This window comes from Mobula birostris, chromosome 15 (genome assembly GCF_030028105.1).
Source record: "Mobula birostris isolate sMobBir1 chromosome 15, sMobBir1.hap1, whole genome shotgun sequence".
NCBI classification, from domain to species: Eukaryota; Metazoa; Chordata; class Chondrichthyes; order Myliobatiformes; family Myliobatidae; genus Mobula; species Mobula birostris.
Window position 1 is genome coordinate 38,239,865 of NC_092384.1, and position 22,111 is coordinate 38,261,975.

Consider the following 22,111-nt stretch of genomic DNA (forward strand, 5'->3'; position numbering starts at 1 on the left):
AGGCTGAGAATGGGTCTTCAGGTTCTTAGTGATGGACTTAACAATAAGCATTTTATGTAATGATCAGAACAGTATTTTACATAATAACTTGAACAGGTTAATGAAGAGAACCAGGTTAATTTCAGTCCAAGCTGCCTGACCTGCTGGGTTCCTCCAGCAGTTTGTGTGTGTTGCTCTGGACTGCCAGCATCTGCAGAATCTTCTGTGTTTATAATGAAGAGAGCACCCTGACTTCTGTCACAGAGAATTTTCAGTTTTATGCTGTGTGAGTAGCATTATAAAGACCACTATTAGACAGCGTAATATAGATAATTTGGATTTTGTAGTCAGTGAGGAAGCAATGAAAATTCCATTCACTGCACTTATGCTGGCCATGGGCTTTTGCAAATCATGGTAATTAGAGTTATAGTTTTGCACTCAAAGGAATCAGAATGATGTTTCTTATCACTGTCTTATATGATGTGAAATTTATTGTTTTATTGCAGCAGTGCAAAGATATGTTACCATGAATTGAAAGGTAAATAGTGCGTAAAAATGAACAATGAGGTCGTGTTCATGGGTTGTGAGGGACGATAAGAACATAAGAAATAGGAGCCAGAGTAGGCCATCTGGCCCGTCAAGCCTGCTCTGCCATTCAGTATGATCATGGCTGATCTGATCATGGACTCATCTCCACCTACTTGCCTTTTCCCCATAACCCTTAATTCCCCTACTATGCAAAAATCTGTCCAACCTTGTCTTAAATATATTTACTGAGGTAGCCTCCACTGCTTCATTGGGCAGAGAATTCCATAGGTTCACCACTCTCTGGGAAAAGCAGTTCCTCCACATCTCCATCCTAAATTTACTCCTCCAAATCTTGAGGCTATGCCCCCTAGTTCTAGTCTCACCTACCAGTGGAAACAACTTTCCTGCCTCCATCTTATCTATCCTTTTCATAATTTTATGTGTTTCTATAAGATCTCCTCTCATCTTTCTGAATTCCAGTGAGTACAGTCCCAGGCAACTCAATCTGTCCTCATAGTCTAAACCCCTTCATCTCTCGAATCAACCTGCTGAACTTCCTCTGTACCACCTTCAAAGCCAGTATATAGTTCCTCAAGTATGGAGACCAGAACTGCACGCAGTACTCCAGATGCAGCCTCACCAGTACCCTGTACAGTTGCAGCATGGCCTCCTTGCTCTTGAATACAATCCCTCTAGCAATGAAGGCCAGCATTCGATTTGCCTTCTTGATAACCTGCTGCACCTGCAAACTGACTTTCATGATTCATGTACAAGCACTCCCAGGTCCCTCTGCACAGCAGCATGCTGCAATATTTTACCATTTAAATAATAATCTGACCTTCCATTTTTCCTCCCAAAGTGAATGACCTCACATATACCAACATTGTACTCCATCTGCCAGAGCCTTGCCCACTCACTTATCGTATCTCTATCTCTCTGCAGACCCTCTGTATCCCCTGCATAATTTGCTTTTGCACTCAATTTAGCAAACTTGGGTACACTACACACGGTTTGCTCTTCCAGATCATCAATGTATATCATGACCAGTTGCACCTACCCCTGCGGCACACCGCTCACAACTGATTGCCGACCAGAGAAACAGCCTTGTATCCCAACTCTCTACTTTCTATTGGTTTACCAATTCTCTCTCCATGCTAATACAGAAATTTGAATTCAGGCATTCAGAAATCTGATGGCAGAGGGGACGAATCTGTTGCCGAATTGCTGAGTGTGGGTCTTCATCCTCTCGCACCTTCCCCCTGGTGGTAGTAATAAAAAAACATGTCCCAGATGGTGAAGGCCCTTAATAATGGATGTTGTCTTCTTAAAGATGATGGCCTCGATGGTAGGAGGGTTGTGCCCATGATGAATCTAGCTGAATCTACAACCCTTGTGATCTTGTACATTGGGTCCTTCATACCAGCTGTGAAGCTGGACAAAAATGGTACATCTAACCGATCAAGTTGAAGAGTCTTTAATGAGGTTCTCAGCTCTGGTCAGGTTAATTGTAAAAGCATTCCAGGGTGGTCCGTAAAGTATTATCTTGAGGACCTACTGTTGCAGATGTATTGTGTGTTTTGGAACTGTACTTGTACACATTCAACTATTGAAAGGCATTTCCTTTGAGTGCTTCACCACTGAGGATTCACCTGGTATACAGATGGAGGGGTAGGGTTGCCGTGGGTACTGAGAGTTGGCATGGCATTTTTTTTCGAGAGAGGAGTTGGGGTTCTTGACATTTGGGCTAATACGTGGGAGGAAGGGGGGCTGCGGGTTCCGGACAGCTACTTAAAAGCAGGCCCCGATGGGACCATCACAGCCAGGTCCCCATTTGTAAAACAGCCTGTGAAGTCCTGTTTGTGCTTGTCGTCTGCAGGCCACATTTGTGTGGACAGAAATCACAGCAGTGGCATTGAGGGACACATTGTGCGATGTTGAAGCCTCTGTGCTTGTCCAACTGTGCCATCACATCAGGCACATGAAGTCTGGAAGGAAAATCATGCATATTGTTGTAAGCTCTTTAACCACAGCCTTTTCGTAGAAATTGTATGATGCAGCTTACATAAATGTTGTATTAAATGACTAAAATTCACAAAATCTAAAGCAGAAAATGTAAGTTTGGATATATTGTTCATTGTAACACATGGACCCAAAGAGAAGTATATAATAGAGAAAGATAGGGAGAGGAACATAATAATGAAATAAAGAAGGAAAAGGTAAAAGTGAATCTTTATAAATAACTACAATCTGAAAAATAATATTGCACAATAGTAATTTTGCATTGCCAGAACATTTTTTGCAATGTTATTTTAAAAAAAAATCACTTGCATTGGAAAGGACAGGTTTCAATTTTTCTAGTATATAACTGGGCAAATAATAATGTTTCAAGGCCACAGTTTCAAGAATGCTGCAGTCTCTCATGAAGTGAAACTTGTGCATTGAATTACATATGCATAGATACTGTATGGCCATATGAACCATGGCCTCAGATACGTGTGGCACATTGAACTACTTCAAGTCCATATGGCATATAGAGGCTTTTTAGATTTCCTATTACAGAAGCACCAGGAGATACTGTAAATATTGAGTACCGCATCTCCTCCTTTTTTCCTCATTAATATTCTATACAGACACTGGTTCCAGCTGGCTCTCCAGGTGAGGGTTGATTCACACTAGGCTGTGAATATAAACAGATGACAAGTCTACAGTCAGAGATGATTGCATCATACTTTCCAAGCCAGATGTAGGAATAATATTCAGTGTGAAATGGAAGATCTCAGATGTTGATGGTATTATTCAAAATAAACAGATAACCGTGTTTTGAACTGTGGCAAACTATTGGTGAATAACTTCGACCTATTCATAGAATGTCATCATTCAAAATTTGATATACAAAATTATGAGGGGTATAGATAGGGAAACTGCAAGTATGCTTTTTCTGCTAAGGTTGGGTGAGACTAAAACTAGAAGTCATAGGTTAAGGATGAAAGGGGAACATGAGCGGGAACTTCTTCACTCAGAGGGTGGAAAGACCTGCCAGCAGAATTGATGGATGTGGGTTCTATTTCAACATTTAAGAGAAATTTGGGTAAGTACGTACAGTACATGGATGGGAGGAGTGTGGAGGGCTATGGTTTGGGTGCAGGTCGATGGGACTAGGCAGAGTAATAGTTCGGCATGGACTAGATGGGATGAGTGGCCTGTTTTTGTGCTGTAGTGTTGGTGATTGTACGACTATAACTTATACCCCTGAACTGAGCAGGCAGATAAAGGTCCTTGTTTGTGGACCTTGGAGTCACATATAGGCCAGAATGAGTAAGGAAAACTAATTTTGCAATTCAGTAAGTGCACTGTGAATACTTCAGTGCATTGTATTCCTCTGGATGGTGAGGAGTGATGGCAGAAGATGGATTCATAAGTTAAAGAGTCAGAGGTGTTATCATGAACATTTGTAAATGGAATGAGTGTAAATCAAGCAATTGCTCTTAATAAACAAATGCAGTGTTCAGGACGTCTAACTCTTAAGTACTAGATCCTTTTTCTTATCACCCAGTCCAAGTCATTGCTTCTACTGTGTGAATCTTAGGTCAATCTATCAGTTTGATGCTCATATTTGGTCTTCAGTTAAAGTAACCTTGGTTCGCCTGTTGTGGGTTGTTTCAAGAAACTACATGCTGCTCTTTCTCAAGCTCTCCAGTGGCTATTGCAGTTGGGTGTTGATCAAATCTTTGGGAGATGGAAGTCGTTTTATTAGAAGATCACTGTTTTGGGTGTGTCTCTTTACCTCTGACCCATTAGATGCAGTAAAAGTCAACACATTCTCAGAGGAGGTAGCTACCTGGGGATTCTAACTAGTTTTTGAGTTACCAAGGGAATTGAACTGCACAGAGAGAACATTTTAATAAAATTGGCACAGGAATTTTCCCAGTTGGAATGGAGTATGTATCATTATTGGCCCACGTGAATTGAAGCAATTCATAATTTGGTCAATGTTAGTGAATCTGTAGAAGAGTCTGGTTTGAAAGCAGTAATTTGTTTTTGCTGATTTATTAGTTTTCTGCGTTCAGGCCTGCTCAGAACCCAATGGACGAACGATGAGGATGTTAACACTTCAATTCAGTTGCATCTAAATTCAGAAATTTGCATAATCTCTTGAAAAAGAATCCTTGCTTGAGATTGAGATTGTGTTTTAAAATATAAGTTTTGCTATCAGTCAATTAATGTTTTGCTTGTAAGTTAAGACTTGTGTAGTTGAAGGTTATATTTGGTTTGCAACCCTCAGCAATTCAGTATGGACTTACTGTTTAGCACCTTTTTGAAATTAGATTTTTGTACAGAACTAAAAACAGTTTGCCCTTCAATTCTCTGGAGTCTGGAAGTTACTTGTTATTGAAGGGTGGAATCTTGACTCTCCTATGGAAATCCCTTATCCAGTTTTGTCTTGTAGTATCCATCAGGAACGGAGTCTCCCATCAGAAAGAGTTAAAGAGGTAAATCACAATACAGTGGATGCTGGTTAATTGGGACACATTGAGACCAGCACAATTTGGCCCAATTAAGTGGCTGACCCAATTAGCCAAAGTTTCATGGAAATAGTTAAAAAGGTATAAAAAAAAAGTCCTTTAAATTAAATACGGAATAAATTACAACACTACCAATATGGCTGGTGGCTGTCTGTCATATCAGATGATGACAGGAAGCCTGTGCAGGACAGTTTTTAAAGTCGAAAGGCCATTGCAGCAGTTCCGCTGGCTTGACCTCAGAAAGCCGGGTCCAGTGGTATGATTAGTCATCACAGCTGGGGTCTTCCTTGGTTACAAGGGAATGACTCTGACATCTTCTGTGCCTCGCCACGGAAAACTGCAAAACCGACTTCCTGGCCATTGGATCTCACTGTAGATTTCATGCCAGAGCTGACTTCACACGCGTGTCCCAATCTCACTGGGATATGAGACCTGCCAGCTACCCTCACCTGGTTTAGCCCGCCTGTCAAAGTGGGGCACTAGGATGTGTCCGCAGTTGCATGCAAACAGTTACTTCGAGCCACAGGAGAGGACTGAGTGTATGGTGGGGTCCAGAGGTAACATTCAAGATGATTACTGATACATTCAACAAGCTTCTAACTTGTTGAAGTAGAGAAATTGCTTCATTTTCACTCCCAGCCGCTTCTGGCATCTCCATGCCTGAATATTTGAAACTGCAGCGAGCAGAACAGTTCTAAATTGTCTTATTGCTTATTTCCCTCCAACTATCAGTAACAAAAATCACTGCTTTTTGAACACAAATGCACGCAACTGATGCTATTTAAAAATTGTTCACTTTAAGCATGGTGTAGTGTCCATCAGCCACACAAGTGCATGTGACTGGTGCTAGTTAGAAACTATTTAACTACTTAATCCTGTTCCAATTAAGTGGCTGATGGCCCAATAAACCGGAATCCACTATATTCCTTTAAGACACAAATACTCAACAGGAAGTGTCCTGATTGAGCGCATAGTATCCCAAATAAATGAAGTGAAGCCCGGCTATTTTCTTAATAAATTTTGTTCATTAAGGGTTGTCCCAATTAAGTGTCTGCCCTGATTAACCTATGGCCCAATTACCTGGAATCCACTGTATAAGAAGAGACCCAACAGTTTCAGCATGAGATCAAATAAACTTGCTTTTCTTCAGCTGCTTCTCAGGTGAATGGGGATGAAGATGTTTTTAGCTAATTTGAAAATAAAATGTAAATCCCTACCTGTTGTAATTGTTACTTTGGAGTCCAGTGCTGTGAGTAACAGCACAGAGTATTGTGCACCCCTCCCTTCTATTTAAAATGCTTTTGATGTTCGGTTTGTGAGGCAGAATGTTGCCAACAGTTTGGAAATAAAATACCTGCAGCAACGTCTCAGTGATCATTTCCCCAGGAAGGAACTTCATTAATCCCCTGGCTTTAAATGCTGCACTTTGAAACAATTAGATAGTTGTATCAAATTTTATATTTAGACATTCAATGAATTGTTTACATCCTGGAATGGCATTCTACTTGCATAAATTCTAGGTTGATTCTTGCATAATTTCCAACTGCTTTTGACGCAGACGGTCAGTAATTCCTTCTGTTAAAACATGAAGGAATGTAAAACATCTGAAGATTGGTAGGTGGAATTTAAGGCCTAGTTAATTAATAAATTAAAGTGTTTAACAGGATAAGACTTGGTTTATTAGCTGGCAACAATACCTTTAGTGAAATCCACACCTTATAAGTGTCTGATGATAGAATTCCTGATCTAAGCTAGTCTGACCTGGTTTGACAGTAACTTTAATCTGTGCATTTTCATTGAAGATTGCTTACATCGTGCTCTGTCATTAGTTCTTCCTGGTGTCAAATATGGCTTCTGCAGGAGGCCTTGGATGTCATGAGGCAATCCCTCCGTAGCGGTCAATTTGATTTATAGTTGTAAGTCTGTAACCCTGGTGCAAATGCTCTCAATAAGGTATGGAAGCAGTATGATGCCTAGTTTACATTTTGGGATTGTTGTCCTTTTCCCTCCGGCAGTCCCTTTGTATCGAGGATGATTTTATTTCCACTCCGGTTTTGTGGGTTGTGTGGTGGCTCAGGAAACCAATGGCAGGAACAAAAGACTTTTCCATAGATGAAACAGGTGGTGATTTATGAGGCGTGTTGGGTGATTTTTTTTGAGGGTGGAGGGACACACCTTCTGTAAGGTCACTGCGTCCTTCTGATACATGACTGCAAGGTTCTCTGTATCTTCACAAATGCTCCTTCTCCACTTCAATGTCAAGGGTCAGAGGTTCTCAAGAATTTGTGGGGATTTTGTATTTCCTCAAGGAGGCTTTCAGCACACACTTGAATCTTTTTCTCTATTGGCCTGGCAGTCTCTCTGTGTTGCAGAGCGCAGGATAGAGCATTTGTTTTGGGAGGCTGGTGTGAGGCATGGGAATGGTGTAGCCTGCCCACACTGGTGCATTCTGGGATTGTGCCTCACAGGCCGGAACATAAAGGTAAAAATGCACTTACTTTTTAAAAACAAAACTAGCTACCTGCTGTTTCCATCAGCCTTCCATTGCAATTCCATACAGCAGAATTAAAAAGGCAAGAAAAAAGTATTGTTTCTTTGTTCAACCTGCCCACTCTGAAAGCTGGAACCTTTACACTAACAACTATATTTTCTCTTCACAAATATTTTGGAAAAAGTCTTCAGTTTCTGCTTTCAAAGGGAGGCCATGAAGTAATGAAACGCGACAGAATTGAGGCCATTTCTGTAGCTGGGATAAACCTTTATTTATGATATAGTTTGTAAACTAATTTAAGTGACTCAGCAGGGAAGTGCTTTGCTGAGTGATGGAGTAATTGGTCTTGGAACTGCAAAGATTTGTGCTTCATATATAAATGCAGTGGTTATGTTTTACAACTATTGTGTAGATTGCTTAAAGCAGGCAATCAAGAATATATTGTTTGACCATAAAATTAATTGGTATGGTATAAAATATTTTTATGAAGGATCAGACTACCAAAACTCCTGATTTAAATATTCTCTGAATTCATTGTAAATATCAGTTGCAACATTTTGAACTGACTACAATGCCTCGCAAGTCAAGGCGTTGTTTTAAATTGCCTTGGTTCAGGCAAGTTTTTTAAAAAAAGTATAACTTCGCATTGGCAGACACATAAAACACGTAAAATGAAGTGGACCAAAATGCATTTAGTGTAGGGTATTGTGCTTATAACTTCATTATTTGGTTTTACGTTGAATTATCATTATTAAGATGAAACTACTTCAGTATTATAGTTTCCAAAACTTTCTTTTTCCCCCTTTGTTCCCAGGAAAACGGTTACAGGAGTGGATCTGTGTCATCTTGTGTGTGTGTTTGGTGGCCATCAACTTCCTGTGCCTGGTGCTGCACTTTTCCACGGATCACTGTTTCAAATTAGCAATAGCCATTTGTAAGTATTGTGCATGATTTGTTGATCTTACATTGTGTACCAATCAGTTGAGCAAATTATTACTGGTAAATTGGAGGAGATGGTGTGAATGAATGCTGGATTTGCACTGGCTCAAGGTTCAAGATTGTTTATTGCCATTGTTCAGTGCGCGAGTTTAAAGGAGAATAACATAATACTCCAGATCTGATGCAGCATAAGAAACACAATAAATACAAATACATAGAATTAGCCTATATACACAGACATAAAGTGGACATCAGGAGCCTGTGTGCATAAGGTTGCTCTGACAGGTAGTGGTGGCAGACATCCCACCCTGAAAAAACTCATTTCAGGGAGGTAGCACACCCGCCCCCCGCAACCCCATATTCCCCCCCCCCCCCCGTTGACCTCCAAGGGTGTATGTAATACTTTGTTTAGTGATTTTGTCTAATCTGTAAACCAAGTTGGGTAATCGCCACTGATCTGGGCCGCCATTTACATGCTGGGCGGCACCTAATTAATTAGCTTGTTTATTTTGGCTTTTTTCTTAAAGATGTGTGGGTGCGTTCCAGCCACCGCTGTATTTTTCGCGGCCCAGAGGTTGGGGACCACTGAATTATGAGTCACTTATAAGTCAATAGCATCATAACATTTTAAGTAACGTTTGGATATTAAACACACAGCACATATTTTCCTCATATGAACATATAAAATCATTGCAACACACCAATATCGCTGAATCAGTGGGAGCCCTGAGCTTGTTTCCCGCAACGAGACAGTCCTATCGCGGGGTGATGGGAGACAGCGATACTCAAAGGGGGTTCCTTATGTCCAGTCTGTTCCGCAATTTAGTTTTCATTGCATTCAGTGCAGAAAACTCTGCTTCGCAGAAATATGTTGGAAACAGAAGCAACGTTTTCAGTGCTTTCGTGGCTATCTCAGGATATTCAGCCTTGACTTTGATCCAGAATGCTGACAGAGATGTTATGTCAAACATACTTTTCAGCTCACCGTCATTTGCAAGCTCGAGGAGTTGATCTTTTTCCCGCACTGACATGGATGATTCACCGGGGACATTCACAAATGGGTCACGGACCCATTCCTTTGCACGTCTTGGGTCACTGATGACCTCGTGTGCGTTAAAATTCAACAGTGTGTGACAGGGAATGAGGGAAGGTGCAGCTGACTCATATCGTTTCATATCGCCAAATGATAGTGTTTCCTCACGGCCCGGTGGTTGGGGACCACTCTGAGCATGAAGAGAGACCAATCAGGATGCTTGCTCTCCCTCTCCCTCTCAAAAAAATCTATTTCCAGGATATTGTATATAATTTCTGGGCATCAGGGAGCCACTATCGATATGCGGGAGACTCCCGGAACTTCCGGGAGAGGTGGGATGTCTGTGGTGGTGGTGAGTCTCAAAAGCGAAGTTACCTTTGCAGCTTTTTGGCATTTTTCTTCCCATTATAAATGGCAATCTCTGATCATTTTTCTGCATTCATGGCTGTGGATTTGTACCGAGGACTACAATATATGATGCTACAGTCTACATGGAGAGGTGGTAAATTGGATTAGACATTGGCTCGATGGAAGAAGCCAGAGAGTGGTGGTAGAGAATTGCTTCTCTGAGTGGAGGCCTGTGACTAGTGGTGTGCCACAGGGATCAGTGCTGGATCCATTGTTATTTGTCATCTATATCAATGATCTGGATGATAATGTGGTAAATTGGATCAGCAAGTTTGCTGATGATACAAAGATTGGAGGTGTAGTAGACAGTGAGGAAGGTTTTCAGAGCCTGCAAAGGGACTTGGACCAGCTGGAAAAATGGGCTGAAAAATGGCAGATGGAGTTTAATACTGACAAGTGTGAGGTATTGCACGTTGGAAGGACAAACCAACGTAGAACATACAGGGTTAATGGTAAGGCACTGAGGAGTGCAGTGGAACAGAGGGATCTGGGAATACAGATACAAAATTCCCTAAAAGTGTCGTCACAGGTAGATAGGGTCGTAAAGAGAGCTTTTGGTACATTGGCCTTTATTAATCGAAGTATTGAGTATAAGAGCTGGAATGTTATGATGAGGTTGTATAAGGCATTGGTGAGGCCGAATCTGGAGTATTGTGTTCAGTTTTGGTCACCAAATTACAGGAAGGATATAAATAAGGATGAAAGAGTGCAGAGAAGGTTTACAAGGATGTTGCCGGGACTTGAGAAACTCAGTTACAGAGAAAGGTTGAATAGGTTAGGACTTCATTCCCTGGAGCGTAGAAGAATGAGGGGAGATTTGATAGAGGTATATAAAATTATGATGGGTATAGATAGAGTGAATGCAAGCAGGCTTTTTCCACTGAGGCAAGGGGAGAAAAAAACCAGAGGACATGGGTTAAGGGTGAGGGGGGAAAAGTTTAAAGGGAACATTAGCGGGGGCTTCTTCACACAGAGAGTGGTGGGAGTATGGAATGAGCTGCCAGACGAGGTGGTAAATGCGGGTTCTTTTTTAACATTTAAGAATAAATTGGACAGATACATGGATGGGAGGTGTATGGAGGGATATGGTCCGTGTGCAGGTCAATGGGACTAGGCAGAAAATGGTTCGGCACAGCCAAGAAGGGCCAAAGGGCCTGTTTCTGTGCTGTAGTTTCTATGGTTTCTATGGTTTACAGAAGTGGCATTGGTGTCTGTGCTAATCTGTAGCTGGATTTTCAGCAGAATTGCTGATCACTTTTCACTGGTAATTAGAACTTTCAGAATGTTAGGTGTTGCTCCTTTTGAAACCAACATACCCAACAATAAGATGCATTTGACCTTTTTTTCTGGGTAGAAAAAGGACAGGTACTATCATATTGCAGTTTTAACAGTACAAATAAATGATAATAGCCCTGTACTCCAAACAATCAAGTCTTTCTTAACAAGTTATTTTGTGGGTCTTCATCACTTTAACAAGAAACATCAAAATTTCAGTTCTTCATTGAAACAAGAATATTTCCATTCCAATCAAATCCTCCTGTCCTTTTCTGATGTGGGATTGCAAACAATTGGATGAGGGTGCTGAAGAAACCAATCTCTAAATGTTAAAACACTTAAACTGTTGAATTAAATGACTGGAACACTTAAAAAACAAAAGGTGCATTTCAAAATGTATTACTATCCTACTGCCAGGGGTAGTGATAGACGCAGATACATTGGGAACATTTAAAAACTCTTAGATAGGCAAATGGACGAATGAAAAATGGGAGACTATTGAGAGAGAAGGGTTAGGTTTATCTTAGGCTACGTCCACACTACGCAGGATAATTTTGAAAACGCCGGTTTCGAGTAAAAATGACAGGCGTCCACACTAAGCGTTTTTCAAAATATCTTCGTCCACATTAGGCGGATATTTGGGCGAATCTCCTCCTACTGGGCATGCGCAGGACACACAGAAAACAAGCGAAGCGGAAACAATATACTTAGTGCGCATTTGTCCAGTTACAGAGTAGAAAAACTTTAAAGTAATTGCTCTTGGCTGTCGCGCAGGAGGACTTAAAACTTAAAAAAAAAACAAATACTGGAGCGTATGGAGGCAATCGACAGGGAGTTCACGGACAGTATGACCCGGCTGACGACGAACATTGAAAAACTGACTAACTCTGTTGCATTAATAAAGCACCTTGTTAAATGTATAAAACGTCTGCATCAGCGTTATCTTGTATTTCCATACAATGTTACATTAGGCTGTTACACATCTATTGTCACAGAAGTACTTGCATAAATAGGTAAGCCACCTTCATACAAGCAAGGACAGAAAACAGGGTGAAGTGAGTATACTTATTCACTTCTTCACTTCGTTGTTAAAACAACGAACATCTGTTCCGGCACGTCATGACGGAGCTATTTAAGCTTTTTTAAATAGTCAAAAAAGCTTACTTTACAATTTAACTCTCACGTTGTTCACACTGACTGCGCGTTATAACAGCAGTACGGCAGTGCTTGCGCAGTACCAAGCAGAAGCAGAAAAAAGCATTGTCGTTGTTGTGTTGTCATGACAACATTTTTAAATCTCTCCAGTTATCCCTTACACACTATGCCGGATATTTAGCGTTTTCAGATTTATTCACTCTGGAGAGTGTTTTTGAAAATCTCTGTTTTCGGGGGCTGAAAATGCCGGCTCAGTGTGGACGGGAGGGCAAAACGAAGAGAAAAAGCTTCGTTTTCAAAATTATCTGGCGTAGTGTGGACGTACCCTGAGTTTAAAGGATCGACACAATATCGTGGGCTGGAAGGCCTGTACTGTTCTATCTTCTCTCTAAGTGTGCATGCTTTACACCTTGTTATGATACAATAGTGAACAGTAAGAACTAGCCTGATTGTAGAGTGAATAAGAAACTATTTCATTTCAAGGTTTATATCGGGTCTTGTTTAGTGGAATTCTGAAAGCTTGCTGTTAGTGACGCTGTGTCCTAATCTCTCTTCCAGTGACGATGCTGTATCATCTTCTTCCTAGATGGTGTGAGCATTGAAATACTTGCACTTAAAATAAATTCTGAATTAAATATGCGGTCCAAACTTTAAGGTGGAAGGAAGGTTGATTTTTCTGCCCAATCTACTCCTGACACTGTCAATTTTCCAAAATGTCCGTTTTCAAAATAGCCAGTTCTGGAGCACTGACGCTGAAGTGGATTAGAATTAGCTTTTGATCCTTAACTAGTGATGTACATACCCACTACCAGCAGATTTATACATCGTCCTGCCTGTACCTTGCTATCCAGTGTATATTTTATATTGTGTACAAAGTACACACTGCTGTCTGAGAGCCAGGGTTCTGGGTTCAGTCCTGGCCTGAGCTGCTGTATGTGTGGAGTTTGTATTTCTCTCCGTACCTACATAGGTTTCCTCTGGATGTTCTCCCGCACCCCAAAGGTGGGCGTATTACTAGTCTAATTGGGCAATGTAATGCCACCAGTGAGTCGGTGGGAGCAGAATTTTGTTGGGGGGGGAGTTAGGGAGAATAAAGTGGATTTAGCAAATGGTGTAAATGGGCCATTTGCGGCCTTGGTGGGCTGTCCTTGGTTGTCAAGGTCTTGTTGGGCTGTCCTTTTGGGTTGACAAGACCTTGGTGGGCTGTCCTTTTAGGTTGACAAGGACTTGGTGGACTGTCCTTTTAGGTTGGCAAGGCCTTGGTGGGCTGTCCCTGGTTGGCAAGGCCTTGGTGGGCTGTCCCTGGTTGGCATGGCCTTGGTGGGCTGTCCCTGGTTGGCATGGCCTTGGTGGGCTGTCCTTGGTCGACAGGGCCTTGGTGGGCTGTCCCTGGTTGGCAAGGCCTTGGTGGGCTGTCCCTGGTTGGCAAGGCCTTAGTGGGCTGTCCCTGGTTGGCAAGGCCTTGGTGGGCTGTCCCTGGTTGGCAAGGCCTTGGTGGGCTGTCCCTGGTTGGCAAGGCCTTGGTGGGCTGACCTTGGTTGACAAGGCCTTGGTTGGCTGTCCTTGGTTGGCATGCCTTTGGTGGGCCGTCCTGTGCTCTATGACCTTATGTGGCTCATGTAAAACTGATAATTCAGGACTTGGGTTGTATGGTGCTAGCTGTTTCTTTTTCCCACAGTATTGGATGTTATTCCTATTAATACCCTGACACATTTTAACTTGCTCCTCTAGATACAAAGCAGCATGATAAATTTTCCAGTGAACCCAATAAGTTTAAAGGTAGCATAACAAGCTGGGCAAACAACAACCCACATCAAAGTTGTTGGTGAACGTAGCAGGCCAGGCAGCATCTCTAGGAAGAGGTACAGTCGACGTTTCAGGCCGAGACCCTTCGTCAGGACTAACTGAAGGAAGAGTTAGTAAGAGATTTGAAAGTGGGAGGGGGAGGGGGAGATCCAAAATGATAGGAGAAGACAGGAGGGGGAGGGATGGAGCCAAGAGCTGGACAGGTGATTGGCAAAGGGGATATGAGAGAATCATGGGACAGGAGGTCCGGGAAGAAAGACAAGGGGGGAGGGAACCAGAGGATGGGCAAGGGGTATATTTAGAGGGACAGAGGGAGAAAAAGGAGAGTGAGAGAAAGAATGTGCGTATAAAAATAAGTAACAGATGGGGTACGAGGGGGAGGTGGGGCATTAGCGGAAGTTAGAGAAGTCGATGTTCATGCCATCAGGTTGGAGGCTACCCAGACGGAATATAAGGTGTTGTTCCTCCAACCTGAGTGTCGCTTCATCTTTACAGTAGAGGAGGCCGTGGATAGACATGTCAGAAACAGTAGAGGAGGCCGTGGCTGGGCATTGGCCATTTTAAAGGCAATGTGGATAATGAAGCCCTGGTGAGTTTTTGGGAGTATGGGGACTGGATTCCTGGTCGAAGGGAACGTGAAAGGGGCTGAAGTGACTTTAAAGGGAGCATAGGAAATCAGACTGTGGTTAGATTAATAGGAGTGCAGGAACTGGTCTTTAATGCTGCACTTCATTTTAAAATTACAAATGAGATAAAGATTGCATGACCACTGAGATGAAAAGAAGCACAGCAAATATCATTTGATGATTCAGATGTCACACCATTTGGGATTTTGGAATAGTCAGAATATGGATTATCAGAATTTTAGTGTATTTCTTCAATTTGTATTTTACTGAACTACATGAAGGGTTTGACTGAAGTAATGTGATGGGTTTTGGCACACATCATATATACAGTGCTCTGGAAGGGACTGGTTCACAATGTTGCCATGAAATTTCAGTTTAACCAGCTAAAACTGATAACCTTCCCTAACTGTATACTGGAGTGAGTGTAGTAAGAGCTGTTCTCCAGAGAATACCCCTGACTGGTGAAGATAACTGGTGCAGTGGTGTCTAAATCATAATTACCTCGCACTGGCACACTGATCATCTGTGGAATTCACCATTTAATAGATTGCCTTCACGTTTGAAGTAATTGCATCTCTGTGTTATTGTGTCCAACGTGGAGGTGTTTAGATATGAAGCATCTGTAAAAATGCCAATCATTTTTTTTGTAATTTAAAATAATATCTCTCATGAGACAGGGGCCAGGTTGGCAGAGAGTTATTGTGAAATATAGAAGTAACACAATAAACAATTATTTTTAAATGAGGATTATATAATGCATGTTGAGCATCCTATTGGATTTTGTTGTTTTGCTGCAGCTTCTAACTTTTCTTGAACATGGGAAGATATCATATAGGTGTGTATTCCTCCTCTCTTCCCTGCTTCAAGTGTGAATTAATTTTTACTGATGAGGATTGCTGCACTAGTTAGTTTCACCAGTCAGGGACAATTTTTGGAGAGTTACTCCCGTACAATTGCTGACTTCAGTTTGGTATCAGAAACCAGAGAGGGGCTGTTTCAATTAGGTGGTCCAAATTCCATTGCAGCATTCTGGAATGGCTCTTCTCAACTTGCTTTAGAAATGATTTATCCTCAGTACCAGTGATGTCTTCTCAAATCCTCTCAATGGCATTTTGCAGTGTTACTTAAAAATACTTTAAACCAGCGATATAAATTTGTTTACATCATACACAATGTACATTGTGACCATGTTATAAATGGTATACTGTACAGTCAGGTGTCCGAAACAAACAGCATATCATGTAACTTACGATCTGTTATAAACAATGTTCTGACAGTAATATTCTCATTCTCAAAATTTTATACTGCTTGCTTCATGATGTAAATCTTATGTTGGGTACATAATCTTATGTGATGGATACAGCCCAGTCCATCTCAGGCAAAGCCCCTCCCACCATTGAGTACATCTGTAAGGAGCAGTGCCACAAGAAAGCAGCATCCATCATTGAGGATTCCACCATCCAGACCATGCTCTCTTTGCACTACTGCCATCGGGAAAGAGCTATAGGAGCCTTAGGTCTCACATTACCAGCGTCAGGAACAGTTATTACCCTTCTGCCATCAGGCTCCTGAGCTAGTGCGGATAACTTCACTCACCCCCAATACTGTACTGTTCCCACAACTTATTGTCTCACTTTCAAAGAGTAGATTTTCATTAATTTGATTGTATTTCTTTTCCTACTGTGAATTGCTGTAAGAAAATGAATCTCAGGGTAGTATATGGGGACATGTTTTGATAATAAACTTACTTTGAACTTTGAAGAATTCCCATTCCTGTTCTCAAAGGTGTACTGTCCAACACCCCTCTCAACTTATTGTCCCTTCTCCACTTATCACCTCCCAGCCCCAGTCTCTACCTTCCCTTATCATCTCTAACCCCTGTTGCCACCCACACACTCTTCCACTGGGTCCGCTGTGCCCTCCCCTACTGTTCCCATCTGCCACCATCCTTGGTAAATTAGCAAAAAGGATAATTTTTGTCACATATATACAAAGGTAGGGTGAAAAAAACTGTCTTACAACCTGTCCATACAAATCAATTTATTACAACTGGAAATAGAAAAGGCATGTAAAGAGGGGAAACATTACAATACTCATGGAGGATTTCAATATGCAGGTAAATTGGGAAAGATCTAGTTGATACTGGATCCCAATAGAAGGAATTTACAGAATACCTATGTGATGGGTTTTAGAGCAGCTTGTGGTTAAACCCACTGGGGAAAAGGCAATTCTGGATTGGGTGTTGAGTAATACAGTGGTATGCAAAAGTTTGGGCACCCCTGGTCAAAATTTCTGTTACTGTGAATAGCTAAGCGAGTAAAAGATGAACTGATTTCCAAAAGGCATAAAGTTAAAAATGACACATTTCTGGAATATTATAAGCAAGATTACTTTTTTTATTTCCATCTTTTTACAGTTTCAAAATAACAAAAAAGGAAAAAGGCCTGAAGCAAAAGCTTGGGCACCCTGCATGGTCAGTACTTAGTAACATCCCCTTTGGCAAGTATCACAGCTTGTAAACACTTTTTGTAGCCAGCTTTCAATTCTTGTTTGGGGGATTTTTGCCCATTTTTCCTTGCAAAAGTCTTCTAGTTCTGTGAGATTCTTGGGCTGTCTTGCATGCACTGCTCTCTTGAGGTCTATCCACAGATTCTCGATGATGTTTAGGTCAGGAGACTGTGAGGGCCATGGCAAAACCTTCAGCTTGCACCTCTTGAGGTAGTCCATTGTGGATTTTGTGTTGTGTTTACAATCATTATCCTGTTGTAGAAGCCATCCACTTTTCATCTTCGGCATTTTTACAGATGGTGTGATGCTTGCTTCCAGAATTTGCTGGTATTTAATTGAATTCATTCTTCCCTCTACCAGTAAATGTTCCCCGTGCCACTGGCTGCAACACAAGCCCAAAGCATGATTGATCCACCCCCGTGCTTAACAGTTGGAGAGGGGTTCTTTTCATGAAATTCTGCACCTTTTTTTCTCCAAACATACCTTTGCTCATTGCGACCAAAAAGTTCTATTCTGCTGTGTACATACATCTACTGATGCTTCTGGACACATCTTCAGTGATGTTCGTGGAATCATTGGGTGTTTCGGGTCTTTCAACATCATACACCCTCCTCCAGGGGACCCAGCCGGGGCTGATCAGACCCCAGCTTGTGTCCAGATGGCTAGCTACTTATGACTCCATGGCTCCCCTCTTTTGAGGCCCTCTCTGCCGCATCGGTGGTACTGTGGATGGCTCTCCTCTTCCTCTCTCCCTCGATGCCCAAAATGCTGAAGGCTCTAACTAAGGAATGGGCTGCGAATCCCCTACAACCAACCTCCACTGGGAGACACCTCACTCTCCATCCAGCCTGCTGACAGTTGCTGACCAGTCCTGCGTACTTGGAGAGCTTCCTTTCAAAGGTCTCTTCCAAGCTATCTTCCCATGGGACTGTCAGCTCCAGCAGCACCACTTGCTTAGTCGACTCAGACACAAGGACAATGTTTGTTTGCTGGGTGGTGGCTGCGATATGGTTGGGGAACTTCAGCTGCCGTTCAAGGTCCACCAACAGCTGCCAGTCCCTTGCGGAGGTCAGAATGCCTGCAGATGTTCTTTTGGCAGGTATTGGCTGCTCCCCAGCTCTGACAAAGGCAATGGCCTGCTTGGAGGGTCGAGACCACTTCGCCCACTCAACTCCTGCACTGATGACTTTCAGCGATGGTCTTCAGGACCTGATCATGCCTCCACCTGTACCGCCCCTCACCAAGTGCCCTTGCGCAGCCACTGAAGATGTGCTCCAGGGTTCCTTGCTTGGAGCACAGTGGCCATGCAGATGACTCTGCCTTTGCTCCATGTGTGCAGGTGTGATGGGGTTGGAAGCACATCGTACACTGCTTGGATGAGAAATTGGATGCGGTGTGGTTTGGCTTTCCAAAGATCAGCCCAGGTCACTTTCCTCTCAACCGCATTCTCCCATCTTGTCCAAGCTCCCTGTTGCTTCATTCCCACCACCTTGCAGGTTCTCATCTCCTCCACTGCTGCTCTCACCTCCTCCTGAACTAGGCGACACCTTTCATTTCCACTGGTGTCCATTTGGGGAGTTGGAAAGGATCCTAGCCCAGCTCGGCCTCGTGTGACCACTCCCACCAGCCTCCTGTGACGCAGCCTTGTCTCTGCCTTCTGAACAGCTTCCTCTGCCCTTCACTTCCTGCCAGTACTTACTTGGATCCCTGCTCTAGCCACGTTTGGATCACTTGAGTCCCTGTACTGTACCACTTCCCTGGCTCTTGTTACCTTGAATTCTTCCTCCAAGGATTTGAAGGGCAGTTACAGTTTGTTGTGGTGTCCATAGAGTGCGATGCTGCTCAGGCTCTTTGGCAGCCCCAGCCATCTCCTGAGGTGGTTGCTAACCCTCCTCTCTAAGGTTTCAACTGTCAAGATCGGAACTGCATAGACGAGGAGGGGCCACAGGATTCTGGGAAGAATGCCATGCTGATACACCCAGGCTTTGAACTTCCTAGGTAGGCCAGACTTGTCCTCAAAAGGTTCGAAGGAACATCAAGACAAGCCTGCTGCATTTTGGAAACAAGTCCTGTGGACTGATGAAGTTTAAAAAAAGGGGGTGCTACTAAGTACTGCCATACAGGGTGCGCAAACTTTTGCTTTGAGCCCTTTTCCTTGTTTGTTATTTTGAAACTGTAAAAGATGGAAATAAAAAGTTTTCTTGCTTAAAATATTAAATAAATGTGTCATCTTTAACTTTATGCCTTTTGGAAATCCGTTCATCTTTTACTCGCTTAGCTATTCACAGTAACAGAAATTTTGACCGGGGTGCCCAAAATTTTGCATTGTAAATCAGATTTGATCAGTGAGCTTAAGGTAAAGGACCTCTTAAGGTAAAGGGGAAGTGAACATTGTATGATAGAATTCACCCTGCAGTTTGAGAGGGAGAAGCTAAAACTAGATAAATCAGTATTACAGTGGGGGTAAAGGGAACTACAGAGGCATGAGGGAGGTGCTGGTCAAATTTGATTGGTAGAGGACACCAGTAGAAATGATGTCAGTATAGCAGTGGCTGGAGTTTCTGGGAGCAATTGAGAAGGTGCAGGATAGATTGATCCCAAAGAAGAAATATTCTAAAGGTAGAATGAGGCAACCTTGCCTGACAAGGGAAGTCAAGGATCATAAAAATTTAAGCGGGCCTGTAATATAGCAAAAATTACTTGGGAGCTTTACAAAACCACCAGAAAGCAACCAAAAAGGGAATTAGGAGAGAGAAAATGAAACATGAATATAACCTAGCAAATAATATAAAAGAAGATACAAACATTTTTTCAGATACATAAGGAGTAAAAGAGAGGCGAGTATAGATATCCGGTCACTGGAAAATGATGCTGGAGAGGTAGTAATGGGGACAAAGATATGGGGTCGAACTCAACAAGTATTTTGCATCAGTCTTTACTGTGGAAAACACTAGCAGTATGCCAGAAATTCAGGAGTGTCATGGGACAGAAGTGAGTGTAGTTGCCATTACTAAAGAGAAGGTGTGTCACTTGGACCAGATCGACTAAAGCTTCTGAAAAAGGTAGCTGAAGAGATTGTGGAGACATGAGTAGTGATCTTTCATGAATCACCGGAATGGTTCCAGAGGACTGGAAAATCGCAAATGTCACTGCACTCTTTAAGTAGAGAGGAAGGTAAGAGACTGGAAATTATAGGCCAGTTAGCTTGACATCAGATGTTGGAGTCGATTATTAAGGATGAGGTTTCAGGGTACTTGGGGGCATGTAATAAAATAGCCCAAAGTCAGCTAAAGGAAAATCTTGCCTGACAAATCTGTTGGAACCCTTTAAGGAAATAACAGGCAGGATAGACAAAGGAGAGTCAGTGGATGTTGTTTACTTGGATTCTCAGAAAGCTTTTGACAAGGTGCTGCACGTGAGGTTGCTGAACAAGATCCCAGGGGAAAGATATCAGCATAGCTTGAAGATTGGTTGGCTGGCAGGAAGCAGAGGGGAGCCCTTCAGGCTGAACACACATGAGTAATGGTGTTCTGTAGGGGTCGGTGTGGGACCGATTCTTCTCACATTATTTGTCAGTGATTTAGATGATGGAATTGATGGTTTTGTGGCCAAGTTTGCAGGTAATACAAAGACAGGTGGAGGGACAGGGATCTGCAGAAGGACTTGGATCAGGAGAATGGGTAGGTGGAATACAGTGTACGGATGTGCATGGTGAAGCACTTTGGCAGAAGGCATAAAAGCATTTTCTAAATGGAGAGCAAATTCAGAAATCAGAGGTGCAAAGGGACTTGGGAGTCCTCATAGAGGAATCCTTAAAGGTTTAAAGTTCAAAGTACATTTATTATCAAAGGTATACTATATATAACCATGAGATTTCACTTCCTTACAGTCAACTACCAAACAAAGAAACACAGTAGAGCCTGTTAAAAAAGACCACCCAATGTGCAGAAAACGAAATGATGTAAACAATAAAAGTAAACAAGTAACATTCAGAATTGAAGTCCATGAAAGTGAGTCCACAGTCACAAAGCCATCACAGCTGACCCAGGAGCTGGTTGGTTGCTCTCAGTTCAATGCAGATATGAGTAAAGCTCGCGGAGCAGTGAGTTCAACACTGGCCCGTCCCTGGCCTCCAGCCCCAAAACCCTGAACTTTTCAATTCGGCCCAGCACATAATTCAGCTAAACAGCTGGTTGTTCCTCGCCCTTGGACTTGGACAGTGCCGCTTTGGTACGCCCTTGGGCCCTGAATATGCGCCTTGCCTTAGCCCATACTTGGCTCTTCCAATTCGTCCTGGTGCGTAAATTGGTGAAACATCCGCCTGTTCCTCGCCCTCAGGGTCAGGCCCCACCGCCAGTGCCCTGATTCGGTCAGTGCACGCCATGCTGCAGCTGTTGTAAGTTCAACTTCAAAAGACAAGTTACAGGTTACAGATTGCAATGATTGTTATCGAGAACAAGTGTGATTAATAACGTGCTTGCTGCCAGCAAGTCATCGCTGTGCTTTATCTGTGCTATCTTAAACCAGAGATTATTTTGCAGGTTGGGTCTGTGGTGAGGAAGGCAAATGCAATGTTAGCTTTTATTTAGAGAGGATTAAAATGTAAAAGCAAGGATGTAACGCTGAGGCTGTATAATGCATTGGCTAGACCACATTTTAAGTACCATAAGTAATTTTGGGCCCCATATCTAAGAAAGTCTGTGCGGGCATTGGAGAGGGTCGAAAGGAGGTTCATGAGAATGGTCCCAGGAGTGAAAGAGTGAATGTATGAAGAGCGTTTGATGGCTCTGGGCTTGTAGTTGCTGAAGTTTAGAAGAATGGTGGGGGGGGGGGGTCTGCT

At 42.6% G+C, this 22,111-nt stretch overlaps 1 protein-coding gene across 2 annotated transcripts in view; it reads left to right on the top strand.

The window, feature by feature from the left end:
* Positions 1 to 22,111, top strand: part of LOC140210558 (plasmanylethanolamine desaturase 1) — a 170,666-nt gene that overhangs the window by 18,837 nt on the left and 129,718 nt on the right. Inside the window, exon 2 of one of the 2 annotated variants that reach the window (XM_072279617.1) lies at positions 8,336 to 8,455. The exons of the other annotated variant lie outside the window; for it this stretch is intronic. Coding sequence (XP_072135718.1) covers positions 8,336 to 8,455 — 120 coding nt within the window. The remainder of the gene's footprint in view (positions 1 to 8,335; positions 8,456 to 22,111) is intronic. 2 annotated transcript variants of the gene reach the window in all.